Below are 14,043 nucleotides of genomic sequence, written 5' to 3' on the forward strand. Positions count from 1 at the left end.
ACCCTAGAAGACTGGATAAACGTCATCCAAGATATTCACAAGATGGAAGAACTGACATTTGCACTTAAACTGGAACAAGATAAATTTGAAAGGTGTTGGACCCCGTGGCGGACTTTCATGAACACTAGATCTGATACTAATGAAAGTGAAGTGACACCCATTGTTCCTTAGCTACTCTGTTCGGTTTTGATTATTTGTTTTGCGGTTGGAAAAAGTTATTCTGATATGATACAGACTTGTACAAACTCTGTCCTCCCTACTCTCCTGTGTGGAACTGGGGTGGAGGAGAAATAAATGAAAAGGGAACATTTATAACAGGAGCTGGGATAATCTCCTGAAGAGGTATGCTATAGACTAATTTAACATACTGATTAGAAGATTGTATAAGATTGTTCCACTTTCTGTGAACAAATGTGATGCATACTTTTAATGCTGTTCCTCAATAAAAACTTGAATTAAAAAAAAAAGAGAAATCAGATGAACTTTAGTTAATCCGTGTTTTTGATTCTATTCTTTCGTGTTGGGATAATACCCAGCTTTGCTCTGTGTCCATTTCTGCCAGTTTGACTCTGAACAAATTTACTTTGGACTTAGCATGAAACTGACCACCACACTCAGACCCGGAGGTAATTCTCAGCTTGACATGTTGGAAATTCCTCAAACATCCTCAAGCTTCAAATCCTGAATAAATAGAAGAAGAAAAAAAGCCTACAGCTCCGAAGAACTGTTGAAAAACTCAGTGTTTAATGAGACTTTTTTTGCCAAAAAGATAACAGTTGATACCAAATAGTTAAAGGCAAAAAAATTTAACAAAGATTTTGCAGAATCTGTTAGAGGTCAGAACATGTTGGGGATCAGACTCAGACCAAAGTTTAGGTCAAAATCTGCAAAACTGACTAAGTTTAAAGCCTTTTTGTGTTGTTGCAGTTGACTGTTGCAGCCATCTTGAATCAGGTTGATTTCAAAAGTTAATCAGATGAAGGTGTCCATCTAATAACTTTCTACAAGTTTCATTCAGATTTGTGTAGTGATGTTTGATAGCTGAGATATTTTGGACATGGGCAAAAACATTATCATCCGCCTTCCCTTTCACTAACGAGGGATAACAAGTAAAATGCAACATCACATCACTGCAGTTCAACACTTTTAAAAGGCTTTTCCCCACTGATTTTAACTAAAAATGATTATAATATTTAAATAAATCTGGAGGTAGGCAACAGTGAATTTAAGTCTGGTTCTTTATAAAAGTCTCAGGTCCTTGTTGACGCAGGGCTTCACTGCGTGTTTCTGAAAATTCAACTGTTTTCTTCGTTCTGTGTTCCTGCCTCCCACACAAGGCCTTTGAGACTGTTCGACGGTCGATTTGTGAGTCTAATGTGCAGAAAGAGGAAGTTGCAGCTGCCGCAGCCCCGGTGGAATCCGTGCATCCGCTCTGCCTCTGAAGGAGGGATTACACATTAAACCCAGGGATGTTGAGACAGAAAGAGAGAGAGAAAAAAAGAGACTGTTTTTCTCTGAGAGACACTGCAGAGAGAAAAGATAAAGGAGGCTTTCCTGACTAAAGCCAGCAGGGTTTCACAGTACAAGGCTTGGATGTAAATTTCTTTTTGTTTTCAGGGGGGAGAAATGTTGTTTTTTTTATATTTTGAGAATAAAAATAACAAATAACGAGAGATAAAATGGAACGAGGCAGAGACTTTAGAGATATTGTGCACAAATAATCAGTGGCGGCTGGTGGTGATCTTTGTAGGGTGGGCTAACAGATATATAATAAAACGCTGCAGTTTGGATTCCAACAACAGAAGCATTGAATTTGAAATAAAGAAAACGTGCTATAAATTGACCTTATGTCCTTTTTCAGCACAAAGACAATCTTAAAACAAACCACCACCAAAAACCAGGCTTACCCAGATCCTCTGTCAGCTGCTCCCCTGCATTAAGGCTTTTTTATTACAGATGATTTTTTTTCCAGTCTAACAGCTTTGATAACACTGCACCACACTCCTTGACACAATTACTAATCAAACTAATAAAATCAAATCAAACAAGACATGCAATACTGGAAAGTGCAGTTTTTTGAAACAAACATTACACTGAACAGGAACTCACCCAAACAATGTTCTGTAATCCACTTTGATTAATAAAATCTCAAGAAAACAGAAATTTATATAGAGAAGGATAAACAGTTTTAGCTAACTCTCACCCCCCACCAAAAACAAAAACAAAGAAAAAAAGCTGCATCTTCAGAATATTTACAAGAATCACTGTTTTTCTTTATCTTTAATCAGCTGGTAGCTGAACGACTTTTTATTTTTTATCCTGAGCTATCCACTCTGCTGTTTGTGTGGGGTCACATCAGCTCAGTAGGAGGTCCTGCAGCTTGGCTCAGGACAGATTGGGTTCAGACTACCAAACATGCAGATAAAAGGATCTAGAAGGAAAATGTTTTTAATGTGCATTGAGGGATTTCAAACCTGTCAGGTCTGAACAACCTCTAAATGTTTGATCCACTGTTAACTGTTAAAGAGGACAAGAAAAACTGCATTTATATGTGTGTAACACCATGTACCCATCTCTGTGTAAATCAGTATGCACAAATATTTTTTTAGGAATACAATTTTTTTTTTTTACACAGATATGAACAGAGACAAGATGCATTGAACTGAGAGTCAGGTTTCAAACAGATTCATTTTAGCTGTGATAGTTTTGATCACAACTTTAAAAAAATGCAGATAAGTAGTTTAGTCAGAAGCAACAACCTGTGCAGGCAGAGCTGCATGGTGGGGAAGTCGAACAGAACGATACGTGAGACGTTTCTTAAGTTTTCCGTGTAGGTCGGGTCAGAAGAAACACAATGACAGCAGACATACTCTGGAGAATGCAGGTCATCCCATCATTGTGTATTCTGAGGAGAATTAGATTATAACAAGCAGCAGGGCTGGAAGCAAAGTTATGAAAACAAAAGAAGAAAGTGTTAAGGTACAAGGATGTAGGTTTGGACTGCAGCGGAGAGATATCAGGCTTGAATGGCAGCAGAAACGATTTGGATTTGAGCCCAGAAACATAGGATACTTCTGAGCAAAACCCAAAACAAAGAAAAAAACAGCAGAATTTTAAAGCTTGCTGAGAAAAGCAGTTAAAGGGACACCAGGTGTGATATTTAACAAAAAACATGAAAGGAAACTGCTTCTTTTCCTGCCAGCACGTCTTTGGGAACATGTTTCTCCATCTCTGTGTCTATGAATGGCTCTGCAGTCAGCCACACAGACAGAAAGGTCAGAGATGCTGTGACTCTTCAACTCGGTGCAGAGGCTTTTCTTTGGCATGCCGATACACTCTCCTTCTGTCACCACGGCAACACGATAGAGGACAATACAGTACTGAACATTGCCATTACTCAGGTCAGTGACTGGGACTGATCTGCCATGAATACAAGGAGAATCATTTCCAGGAGCAGTTTCTGCAGCTGCAGCCAAGGATGGAGAGATCCTGTAGGACTTTCAGTGTGATTACAGTGGCAGATGGAACACCATAAGTCATTTAAAACACTGTTATACAAGCCTGAAGCTGCACAAGGGAGAGTTGGCACTAATAATGCTGCGGTGTGTTAATCAATAGCAACAAGGTTTTCGAATGTATGAAGTCATCATGCAGAAAACCGATGTGTGCAAAGATTCAAGGGCAAACAGGCCTTCAGGGTCTCAAATCAATGCATGAGACAAAACATCTCTAACAAACAACCCTTTAAACTCTAGTTTGTTAGCAAAGGAAAACAGGGTTCCTTATTTCTTATTTCAATTTTTAAAAATCTGTTGATATTTTGAGCCTTTTTATGCTAAAACATTTGTAAATTCAATGTCGATATAGTCATGCTTTTACTATCCGTGTACTACAAACATGATGAAAAATCATAAAATCTGCACAATATGTATAGAACAGAAAAGAAAATCTCTAATAATTTTATGGCCTTAATACCATAGTTCAAGTCTTCTTCAATGCAAAACTGTTTTTTTGTTTGTTTTTTAATAATAAAAAACAAAAACCTTTGTATGTTTATGTGTTATATGTTTACTACTCATTAATCAATTCTGCCTAAACACTTAAAACATTTTGATTTGTCCCTTTTAAAACATCATCTTTGCTCTTTTTTTTTGTTTTTTCTTCATTTAACAGCTTGTGTGATAAAATGATAAACCCTCCATTTTGGTGTAAGAACCATTTACTCACTACAGAAACAGATGTCCTGACAATTTCCTTTAGAATTTTCTGACTATGAATGAAAATTTATTGGTCCATAATTGACACTAAACCTTCCTGGACTAGTTGATGCAAAATAAGATCAAACCATGATACTTCCTACACCCTATTTTGTTTTCCAAATCTACAGTCCAACAACTTTATCAAACAGACCGTCTATGTGGAGTGAAATAGGTCTGAATTTCTCTTCAATTCTCAGAAGCAGAATTCAGTGTTACTCTGAACACTGTGACACATTCTATACATGCTTAACCTTTTCCTGCAATCTCAAGTTGACCAGATGAGCAGTTAAAATGGAAGAGGGCTCCACATTTTGGCCTAAAAGAAAGAATGATAAACACTAAAGCCAATGCAACTTTTGGAGATTAGTAAGCAATTTAAAAATTGTGAGAAAATAGGCAAATTTTCAGTTGCAGTCTCACTTGATTTGCAACCAAGTGACCAGCAAGCCAAGTGGGCGATTTTTGAAAATCAATCTATTTTTGTGTGAACAGCTTGCAAACTTGTATTCTAGGCTGTGCACATTATTTTGTTACATATCTCTAATCACATCGTACCCACCTCAGCCCATTTTGTACCCACCTATGAAAAAGTGGCTATCAAGTTTGGGTGTTTAAACGCCATTACAATGAGAACATTAAACACACATATAATCAAAACTATCTTTTTAGAAAGAAAAAAACAATGTGAACAACAAGACACAAGTGTTTGCAAATATGCTGATGAAAACAAGAGCACCATTCAGCCATAACAAGTTCCCATGTGTGTATACAAACACACACACACACACACACACACACACACACACACAGGAAGGACTAGAGAATTGCCACACTCGCTGGCAAGTGTGACAGATGACTCTATCTACAGCGCTACATGCCACAAGGGCCAGAGGGTGTGTGATCAGAGCCTCGTCCTCAAGCTTTATCCGACAATGAAACAGGAAGGATGGATGTTGCACAAGGATAAAAATAACACACCTGATACATCTCAGAGAGCCAAACAAAAAACAAATATGGCAGGACAGGATATGTTTAGATAAGTAGAACATAAATGAATAACAAACAGACCTACTTACAGAGAGGATATGATTAAGTAGAAGGAATGGTGATGCCAGAATGCATCTCTGAGTGAAGTTGAATAATCTGAACACTGGCAATATGAATAAAAACATATAAACACTGTTACTATGATGCTTTAGATGCACTTTTGCAATGTTTGCATTACTACTTTATCTTGTTCTTTTCCATATGTATTTTAAATCTAAAATACATTTCACTATTTTCATCTCATCTCACACAAGCTCTGAAGTGATAGGTTAGTCACAGACTGCAGACGGTGCAATGGTGCAACCAGCTCTATGTACTTTAAAACTGTGCCAGAATAAAAATGTATCATTTACATTTATACAAAAATTAGAAATCTGACATCTCAGTTAGCGCTGTGAAATTAAATCAAATTTGTAGTTGATTTCAGCTCCAAGCAATCACAAAAACAGTGTAATAAACAAAAATCAAATGTTAAAATCCTTTGCCATATTCCACTTTAAGAACATGCTCTCACGAGCAGTGCGGAGATGGGCAGACACAAAGTTCTGACTAATACAAGGAGAGAGCTGTGGAATCAGATATTCTACTATAAAATAAATAAAATAAAACTACTCCAGTTTGAGTGAACACTTCTAAAACACAGTAATAGCTTTAGTTAAAGCCCATTAGCTTTGTGTTGAAGAAGCTGAAAGCATCCAGCTGAACTTTGGTGCAAAAATTAGTTGTTGTCAACAAAAAACAGATAGATGCTGCAGTGGAGCCTCACCTTCATCACCTTCATCACCATCATCATCAAAAAATGTGGTTACATTGTAAACCATGTAATTAAAAAGCTAAAACAAAATTTTCAGGGAAGAAACAAAAATAGGATTCTGTAGGGTTCTACAATATATTGGCAGTGCACTATATTACTGATTTTATTTATTTGTGTTTATTTTATCCAGCAGCTCACATTTCAATTTGAACAAAAAGGGTATCAAGGAAAAAATTCACATTCAAAGCAATTCACTGTTCCTTAAGTGCAATAAGTGCTATGTTTTACTGCTTTTAGTAATTGTGATACAATATAGACCAAATAACTGATCATTTTACCCTTGTAACACTTGTCTTATATACATGTTTGTGTGCATAAGTGGTCTACAAAATCTGAGGCTTCATACAGAAAATCTAGCTTCCATTAGGTAGGGTGCTTATTGCCTGCCAAGTGGCTAGTCTGACTTTCACACAAACAAAGCGTGAGCAGCTGTCTCCCAGAACATCACCATTTCCTCGATACAGGCACTTCTGCTAACTGTAACATGACTCAGCCACAAGCAAAGCACACCAGATGTTGTGCTGCTGGCACCAAAAGCATAAACAAGAATCTCCGGGCAATCCTGCCATCTGAAGAACTGAAAACCCCATGGATAACTTTTATTTTTAAAGAAGGGAAAATCCTTTTTATTGGCAAGATGTGCAACTAAAGTGAAAAGCTTAACATTAGGCTGTAGGCCAGAGCTATGTAGAAATTGTACTGCTGAGGGGTAAACTGAAATTGTGTAAGCTTTAGGATTGAGTTAAAATCAGTAAATGAGGACTGAGTGTGGGTTTCATGTTGCTTTTCATCAAGAACCGTTTTTTTTTTTAAATAGTGAATGTCAGTGCTATATTTAGGTGTTCAACCAATCAACACACATTTAGAATATTTAATCCAGTACAGCTACATCAAAGATGGCTCAGAAGTTGGATCTTAAAAAGAGATCTACAAATGGCAGAGATTAACAAATATACAAAGTCTAGTTAAAGTGGGCGAATTTTAAAAAATGTAACACAACCGTCACAACTTGCACCTCAAAGTGACACACCATTATTCCTGACTGTGCTTTCAGGTCAGGGTGCATAAAAAAGTTACACAGCAATGACCACAAGGAAAGAAATGTACCTTTTTTCAACAGAGAAGCAACTAGACCTATTCAAGTATTCAAAATAAAACTGTGAACCTGTAATAAACACATTTCAACATCTTGCTTTATATAAGACAGTAAATATGTAGTGTATTATTTTAACCCTTAAAATATCACCTAATTTTGTTGTGAAGTTGAGGGTTATTCTGAGGGTGAATTTTATTTTGGAAAAATAAAAACAAACAAAAATAAAGTTCACTCACCTCTCATGATGTGGCGCACTATTTTGACCGAGCCTCCTCTGACATTAAGAATTTGATGAACCCTCTGGTGAAGCTAAAAATACAAAACAAAAAACAAAAACACATTGATATTGGAATATTTCTTTGTAAATATGTTTGTACATCTTCGGTGTTTTCCTTCACTTATTTAAATATTTTGTTAATTAGTTTTAAACATGGCATAAATTTACTGTCATGCATAGTTTGTTTTGCTTTTTATTATTAGTGCTAATCTAACTGGAAATAAAATTATTATATTTTATTCACTATGTGTTCTTAAACTATATTCTATTTTACCTCCAATCAGACTCCAGTGCTTCCAATGACAAGACCAGGAAATTAATGAAATCTATTAATTATCTTTTGTCTTGGTATAAAAAGTGCTGAACAAAAAAAGCGATTAATGTTTACATGAAATTCCTATCTTAGTTTTACTTTAATAATGAACATAAACAGATCAATATAACTAATAAAAGCAAAGAGGAATGATCAATATCAAACAAACGGACGGTTTAATAAAAAGGAATTATTGGCCTTCAAAATTTTTTTTATTGGTCTTTAAAAAACATAAATTTCCCATTGCTAGATAAACAAAATGCAGGTATTAAGTATTGCCTAGTTCACAACCAAAAACAAAAGCAGCACTTTGAGAGCCCAATTAAAGCCAGATCAGTGCTGAAGTGAGTGAGCCAGTTGGGCACAGCACCATCTGATGCCTGTCTGCTTTTATAGCTTGTTTGATCGAATGTCTTAACGATAATTGATTGGTGAGAAAACTCATTTAGGAAGCCAGTGTGTGTGTGGGTGTGTGTGTGTACCTGTGAGATCCCTGAGTTGCTGATCTCCACCATAATATAGCAGAGCAACTGAAGAACAAACAGTCCGGCGTCTAGACGGCGAAGGTAGAACTCATCCTCCATGCTGTCGTCAAGTATCTCCCCCCGACGAACCATCTCCTGCACACACAAATACAAAACCCAATTAAAGGCTCAGTATTTCTTGAAGGAACACATACTGCCTGCTGTCTTTTAGGCCAAAGATTTAGATAAAGATTATCTTATGTTGAGAAATAAGGAAGCTGTAGGCAATTTGGTCAAACCTTGAAAACAACATTATCCACAATCTTGTGAGTTATCGTGAGATAGAAGCTACAGATTATGTGCTTTGAACGACTATAAGGTACTACCACACCAAACCTTAGCTTAGTATCTGTAAAACTGACCAATTTAAGATCAATATTGTGGTTTTTAAGGTCAGTTGGCTGTGGGGGTCATCTCAAATTGGACTGACTTTAAAAGTCAATCAGTTATAGATGTACATCTATTGGTTTTTTTTGGCAAGATCCTTTAAAATTTGATATTCTGGTTGCAGACAAACACAAACACACACACACACACACAGACAATCAGGGCAAAACAGCATCACTCTGATTTCTCCTTTCAGAAAAGGGTGATAATCAAAACCATCAACATGAAACTTGGAAAGAATGTAATAAATTGGATGTTTGTTGAGTAAACTGGGTTTTTAACAAAAACCAGGAGGCTAAATATAATTTGAGTGTTGTTTACCACCATTCTCCACAAATCCATTTTCTCCATTGACCACACACAAATCAATCGATTTCGCAGCTAACCCAATCACACACAAAAAGGCTCCAATACCAACACACACATTTGCACACTCGCATAGTTATTCATCTTAACAGTTCTGTCAGTATGCCAATAACACAACACTGCCAATAAGCACAGAGTCCACATTAATCATCATTAGAGATTAAGAGGTAAACTTGAGGGTGGTGAGCACAGTCTGAAGCAAAAGCTACTAGAGTTGTACGGAAACACGGATCAGGTAAAGAGTGCCTGGCCGTCAAACAGCTTAATGAAACTCAAATATTACTCACGTTTTATAAAATGTACAGACTTTCTGAACTGCACGCTTCAAGTCTATCAAAAACATCAACAGTGCAACAACAGTAAATTTCAGGGCTGAACTAAAATACGCGAGATGATATTCAAATACAGACATGGACAAATTCGAAAAAAGGCCTATTTAAAGCTCCACTTCAAAATGTTAACTAAAGCTTTTTTTTTTTTTTAATTAGAAGCAAAACAATGTAAGTGATTAAAACAAAAAGTGCTAATAAAGCCATCAAATGTGGGACATTTATCTCTTATGTTTCCCCTGGGTAAAAACACTGGCATAGAGTTCTGTTTTATTACAAAGAGGACAGTTATCACACTGTAAAATAGTCCCACAGCTTGGCCTTCCATTGCCTGATAAGAAAACAAGACTTGAACCAAAGCCATTTGAATATAAATGTGTTTCCCCTCCTATCTATTGGGGAAAAATACTATCTCAGTTTCCAGGACAACAACTGGGCTCATTATTTTGTGGGGAAGGGTTAGTAGTTTGTAGCAAAGTCACACACATCTCTCAATTTAATTTTACCAGAAAAAAATAAAAGACAGGATGAAGGTCTAATTGAAAAATAGACAACAGACAATACATACATAGAATTTAAGGAAGATCCAAAACAGATCATGAATTTGATCAGTTTCCTTTTATAGCTTTAACAGAGAATGAGTCTATTTTATGTTAGCCTCATGGCTTCCTATGGTCATCACAGTACCACAGCACTGGAGGCATTCTCTGACAGAGGCCTTGGAAAACTCAATTATCCTCCTGTTTCCATTTTAGCCATCAGCTTCTCTACTGCAGATGGACAAAAATTATCCTATAAATGTGGAAAAATAATACCATAGTCCATCTTGTAGTCCTGACAGGATCACTGATAACTTTACTAGACTGTAAGGTATGAGCAATCAGGGATGTACAAAATTATGTATATTATTGGCACTGTGTGAAGGAAGAAAGGTAATAAAACAAATGAGAAAAATAATTAAGGTGACCGTTTTTGATGATTTACTCAAAGTCGTGGCTTTTCAAGCACACCAACTACAAGGTGCTTCTGTAATAAGGATTAACGTCAGTAAATTTACAATTGATCAATATAATTTTTTGTTTTGTTTTGTCGAGCAGATACGTTCTGTTAACACTACATTGATTTTAAATAAAACATATCAACCAAATAAATGTTGGAAAACATTATTCTATAGCAGCATCACTTACAATGCTGCTGTGCTGAAGTTATGTCAGCACACTGAATTAGTGACCTGAATCAGCGATCGATGCTGTAAAATAGTTGGTCAATGCTGATTATCTCAAAATTGCAAATAATCAGTGTGTCTAATTGTTCAGCTAAAGTCATTTGCAGAAGATGCAAGATAACAGCTACAATAGGATGATACAACAGCACGTACCTCCCAACAAACTGAGTCACTGTATGAGAATTGTACATTGCAATGACTTCAAAACTTACCTAAACTACAGCAAAAAAATAAATAAATAAAATTACGAGCTAAGTGACTGAACAATTTGACACAATTTACAAAAAAGCAACTAAAATGAGCTCAATAACATTGATCATCTCACTGCAATGCACTGTTCTGCTGGGAATTATTGAGTTTGGCTTGAACTCAGCCATTTTTGGGTCAAACACCTAATCAATTAAACAGATTGTGCCTCTGCACAATGCTTATGTGTCCATAAAGACACACGAGCAATTTGAAGTAGCACTTCTTAAGTTTTTATAGTGGGAATCACAACTCTGAAGCAATAAATCAGAAGCCACACACATAAGTCTCTTAAAACAAGTGTGATTGTTGATAGTACAGTAATAGGATTAGATTAAAATAAAAAAAAAAGACAAAAATCTGATCAAAATCATTATGGACTGGGTTTTGAAAAAGATGTCAATATAAACCCACTGGGAAATTACCATAAATTAAAGCCTTAATAAACTGATTGAAATTATTAAACATTTGAAGTGGGAAAAACTAACAAATAACTTCTTATCAATACCACTACCCATAATCCTAATTTGATGAAAAAATAAATATGCTGGTCGTATTTAATAAACTGTTGTTTCTGTTCTAAACGTGTTATTTTTTAATGTTTCTGTGCTTTATGTTCCTATCGGAAAGCATATTGAGTTGCTTTACACATGAAAATGTCCTTTAGATATGAACTCTGATGGCTTTCAGAAATAAGTTTTTCTTTATGTTTTTGGGTTCTTTTTCTCACTTGAGCTGTTCTTACATCTGTTGAGTTCCCAGTTGCATTATCTCCTTCAATCTGACCAGAGTACGAAGGTCATTTTATAACTGAAACCTAAAAGAAATTTGTGGCTGAAAGCAGCAGGAAAATCCACTCGAGAAGTCAAACTGAGACACACCTAAACTGCTCGTCAGACAGGCCATCATAAAGACTGACAGGAGATGAGATTTCAAAATTTTGGCAATGCACATCATTAACTTCTGTAAGCTTTCAACATCTGCAACAGCTCTTCCCATTTGGCTTCTATGCTGTTAAATCTGGTCTCCTCAGGAAAAATGTATAAAAAAAACATTTTCAAATAAGATCTTAGACAAGTCGCCGTCTGCACCCTACGGGGAGCCTCACTGTAATGGAATGGAGAAAAGATGTTCAACACATGATGAATCAAGCCAGACCTTTAAATCTGAGTGAGGACTGGAAGGTTTTGAACAATGACAAGTGCATTAAATATTCATTATTGTGAGCGGCGGAAGAGGACGTTTGGGATATTAAAGCCCGAGCCGACTGTGCTGCAGTGTGGCAGTACTCATTACAGCGGCAGAGTTTTGTCCACTCGGAGTTTTGACATTGTGGCCAATATCTTTTATGTGTCAGCTCGGTCCCTCTGGCAAACGCCGAAGAGAAGAAGCGGGGAAAGAAAAACGTGTTGAAAGAAGGGATTGGACAAGTAAATTACTGCAACCTCAGGGGAGCCCGCAGCCTCGCTACAGTACAGACAAAGTAATAAGCAGTGATTTTCAGTCTTAGTCCCTTTACTGTAACTTAGCTGCATGGTGCTTTTGTGTTTGTGTGATGGGGAGTGTCTGATTTATGAAGGACAGTGCGTGCAGTTTGAGGGTTGTTGGGTGTAATTTTAAACCGTATACGAATATTTGTGCATGACTGAATGTGTGCTATTTCTACATATTTGAATATGTTTATCTAGTTGTTATTCCCACTCTTACTGTTTGCAGGGATGCTTGAATGCAGATATAACATGCCAAAACCCAGTCTTTGTGAGACTATATGTAAGACACAATGTTGTTTATGAGGCTTAAGGCCTGACTACTTTTTATGGCTTTATTATAAAATAAAAAAAATTAAACAAAAACAAAACATAAAAGACTAAAACTTTGTGAGACCAAGAGGCAACATCATGAGTTTTTGTTGTGGCAGAGAGAAAAAGAATAGTCCTACGCTCTCGGGAGCACATCAATTACAGGTTGTTCACAAAGTGGGGCAAAGCAAAAAACAGCCCGTTTCTGAGAGGAGGGAGGTACTCGCAACCAAAAACAAGTTCAGTCTCTGCTGAGCTTTGTCCAAATATTAAAATACTTCCCACCAGAACACAGTTTGTCTGATTTCCAGAAAGCATTTTAGTCGTGATTTTAGGCAGCTTAAGTATGTATGCTCAGTAATTTCTCTTTGAAAAATGTTATTTTAGCACCACGAGAGATTGCTGACTGGATGACGCACTTAGAACAGCAAAGGAAGCAGCAGTATGCTGCTTTTAGTCACGGGTGGGGTAGTTCACAAGTTATACAGTACTGTGCAAAAGTTTTACACTCCCTTATACTTAGCCTCCAATGAGCCAGACCTTCTTATAATCTTTACTGACCACCACAAAAAGGCTAATAATGTTTTGCCAGTGTTTGGGTGTCTTTCAAAAGTGATCATTTGGTTGACAACTTAAACTGATTAACAACACACAACACAAAAATGACTAACTTAGTCAAGGTCACAGATATTAAGCTAAAATTTGATCCAGTAGTAGCTAAGAATCATTCTCATAACAAACTCGGAGCTCTACACACTTTGCTAAGAACTTTGGCATTAACTGTTAGCAAAATATCTCATGAACCACTGAACAGATTATAATGAAACTCTAGGAGAGTAAACATTGAATGAACATCTACAACTTATTAAAATTTGGAATCAACCAACTTCAATATGGCCACCATATCTATTTGACTTTACCCAACACACAAATGGCTAAAATTCAGTCGGTTTTACTGATACGGAGCTAAAATTTGGTGTGGCAGTGGCATGGAATCATCCTCAACGCATAGTTAGAGCCAACTTATCTCAAAAGATTTAATATAAGATCACACATAATATAATTTACTGTTCCTTTTCAATTTAAGATCTTAGTTTAGAACTCTGTCTTTGACGGTGATGGGCGACATGCATTCCTTCAAAAAATGCTAAGACTAATTTAAAGTGATCTTGATACATAGTTCTACAGGCTTACAGGGACAGTATTTCTAAGTTTATCTGTAGACTTTGGCATATTTCTGTTATTACTAATTTCTCATTCAGTTCTTGTATCTGACCCTTTCAGCACACTGTGCAGGACAAATGAATAGTATCTGAAAAAATGTCTTTAACAAACATGAAAAAAATCCACCAAAGACCCGA

The 14,043-nt window shown here is 36.4% G+C and overlaps 1 protein-coding gene across 1 annotated transcript in view; it reads right to left on the bottom strand.

Annotated features, from left to right (window-relative positions):
* The window catches only part of ctnnbl1 (catenin, beta like 1), a 54,960-nt gene that overhangs the window by 6,731 nt on the left and 34,186 nt on the right, over nucleotides 1–14,043 (bottom strand). Inside the window, exons 14-15 of the mRNA XM_017411167.3 lie at nucleotides 8,289–8,426; nucleotides 7,453–7,525 (exon numbers count right to left, since the gene is read on the bottom strand). Coding sequence (XP_017266656.1) covers nucleotides 7,453–7,525; nucleotides 8,289–8,426 — 211 coding nt within the window. The remainder of the gene's footprint in view (nucleotides 1–7,452; nucleotides 7,526–8,288; nucleotides 8,427–14,043) is intronic.

This window comes from Kryptolebias marmoratus, linkage group LG8 (assembly GCF_001649575.2).
Source record: "Kryptolebias marmoratus isolate JLee-2015 linkage group LG8, ASM164957v2, whole genome shotgun sequence".
NCBI classification, from domain to species: Eukaryota; Metazoa; Chordata; class Actinopteri; order Cyprinodontiformes; family Rivulidae; genus Kryptolebias; species Kryptolebias marmoratus.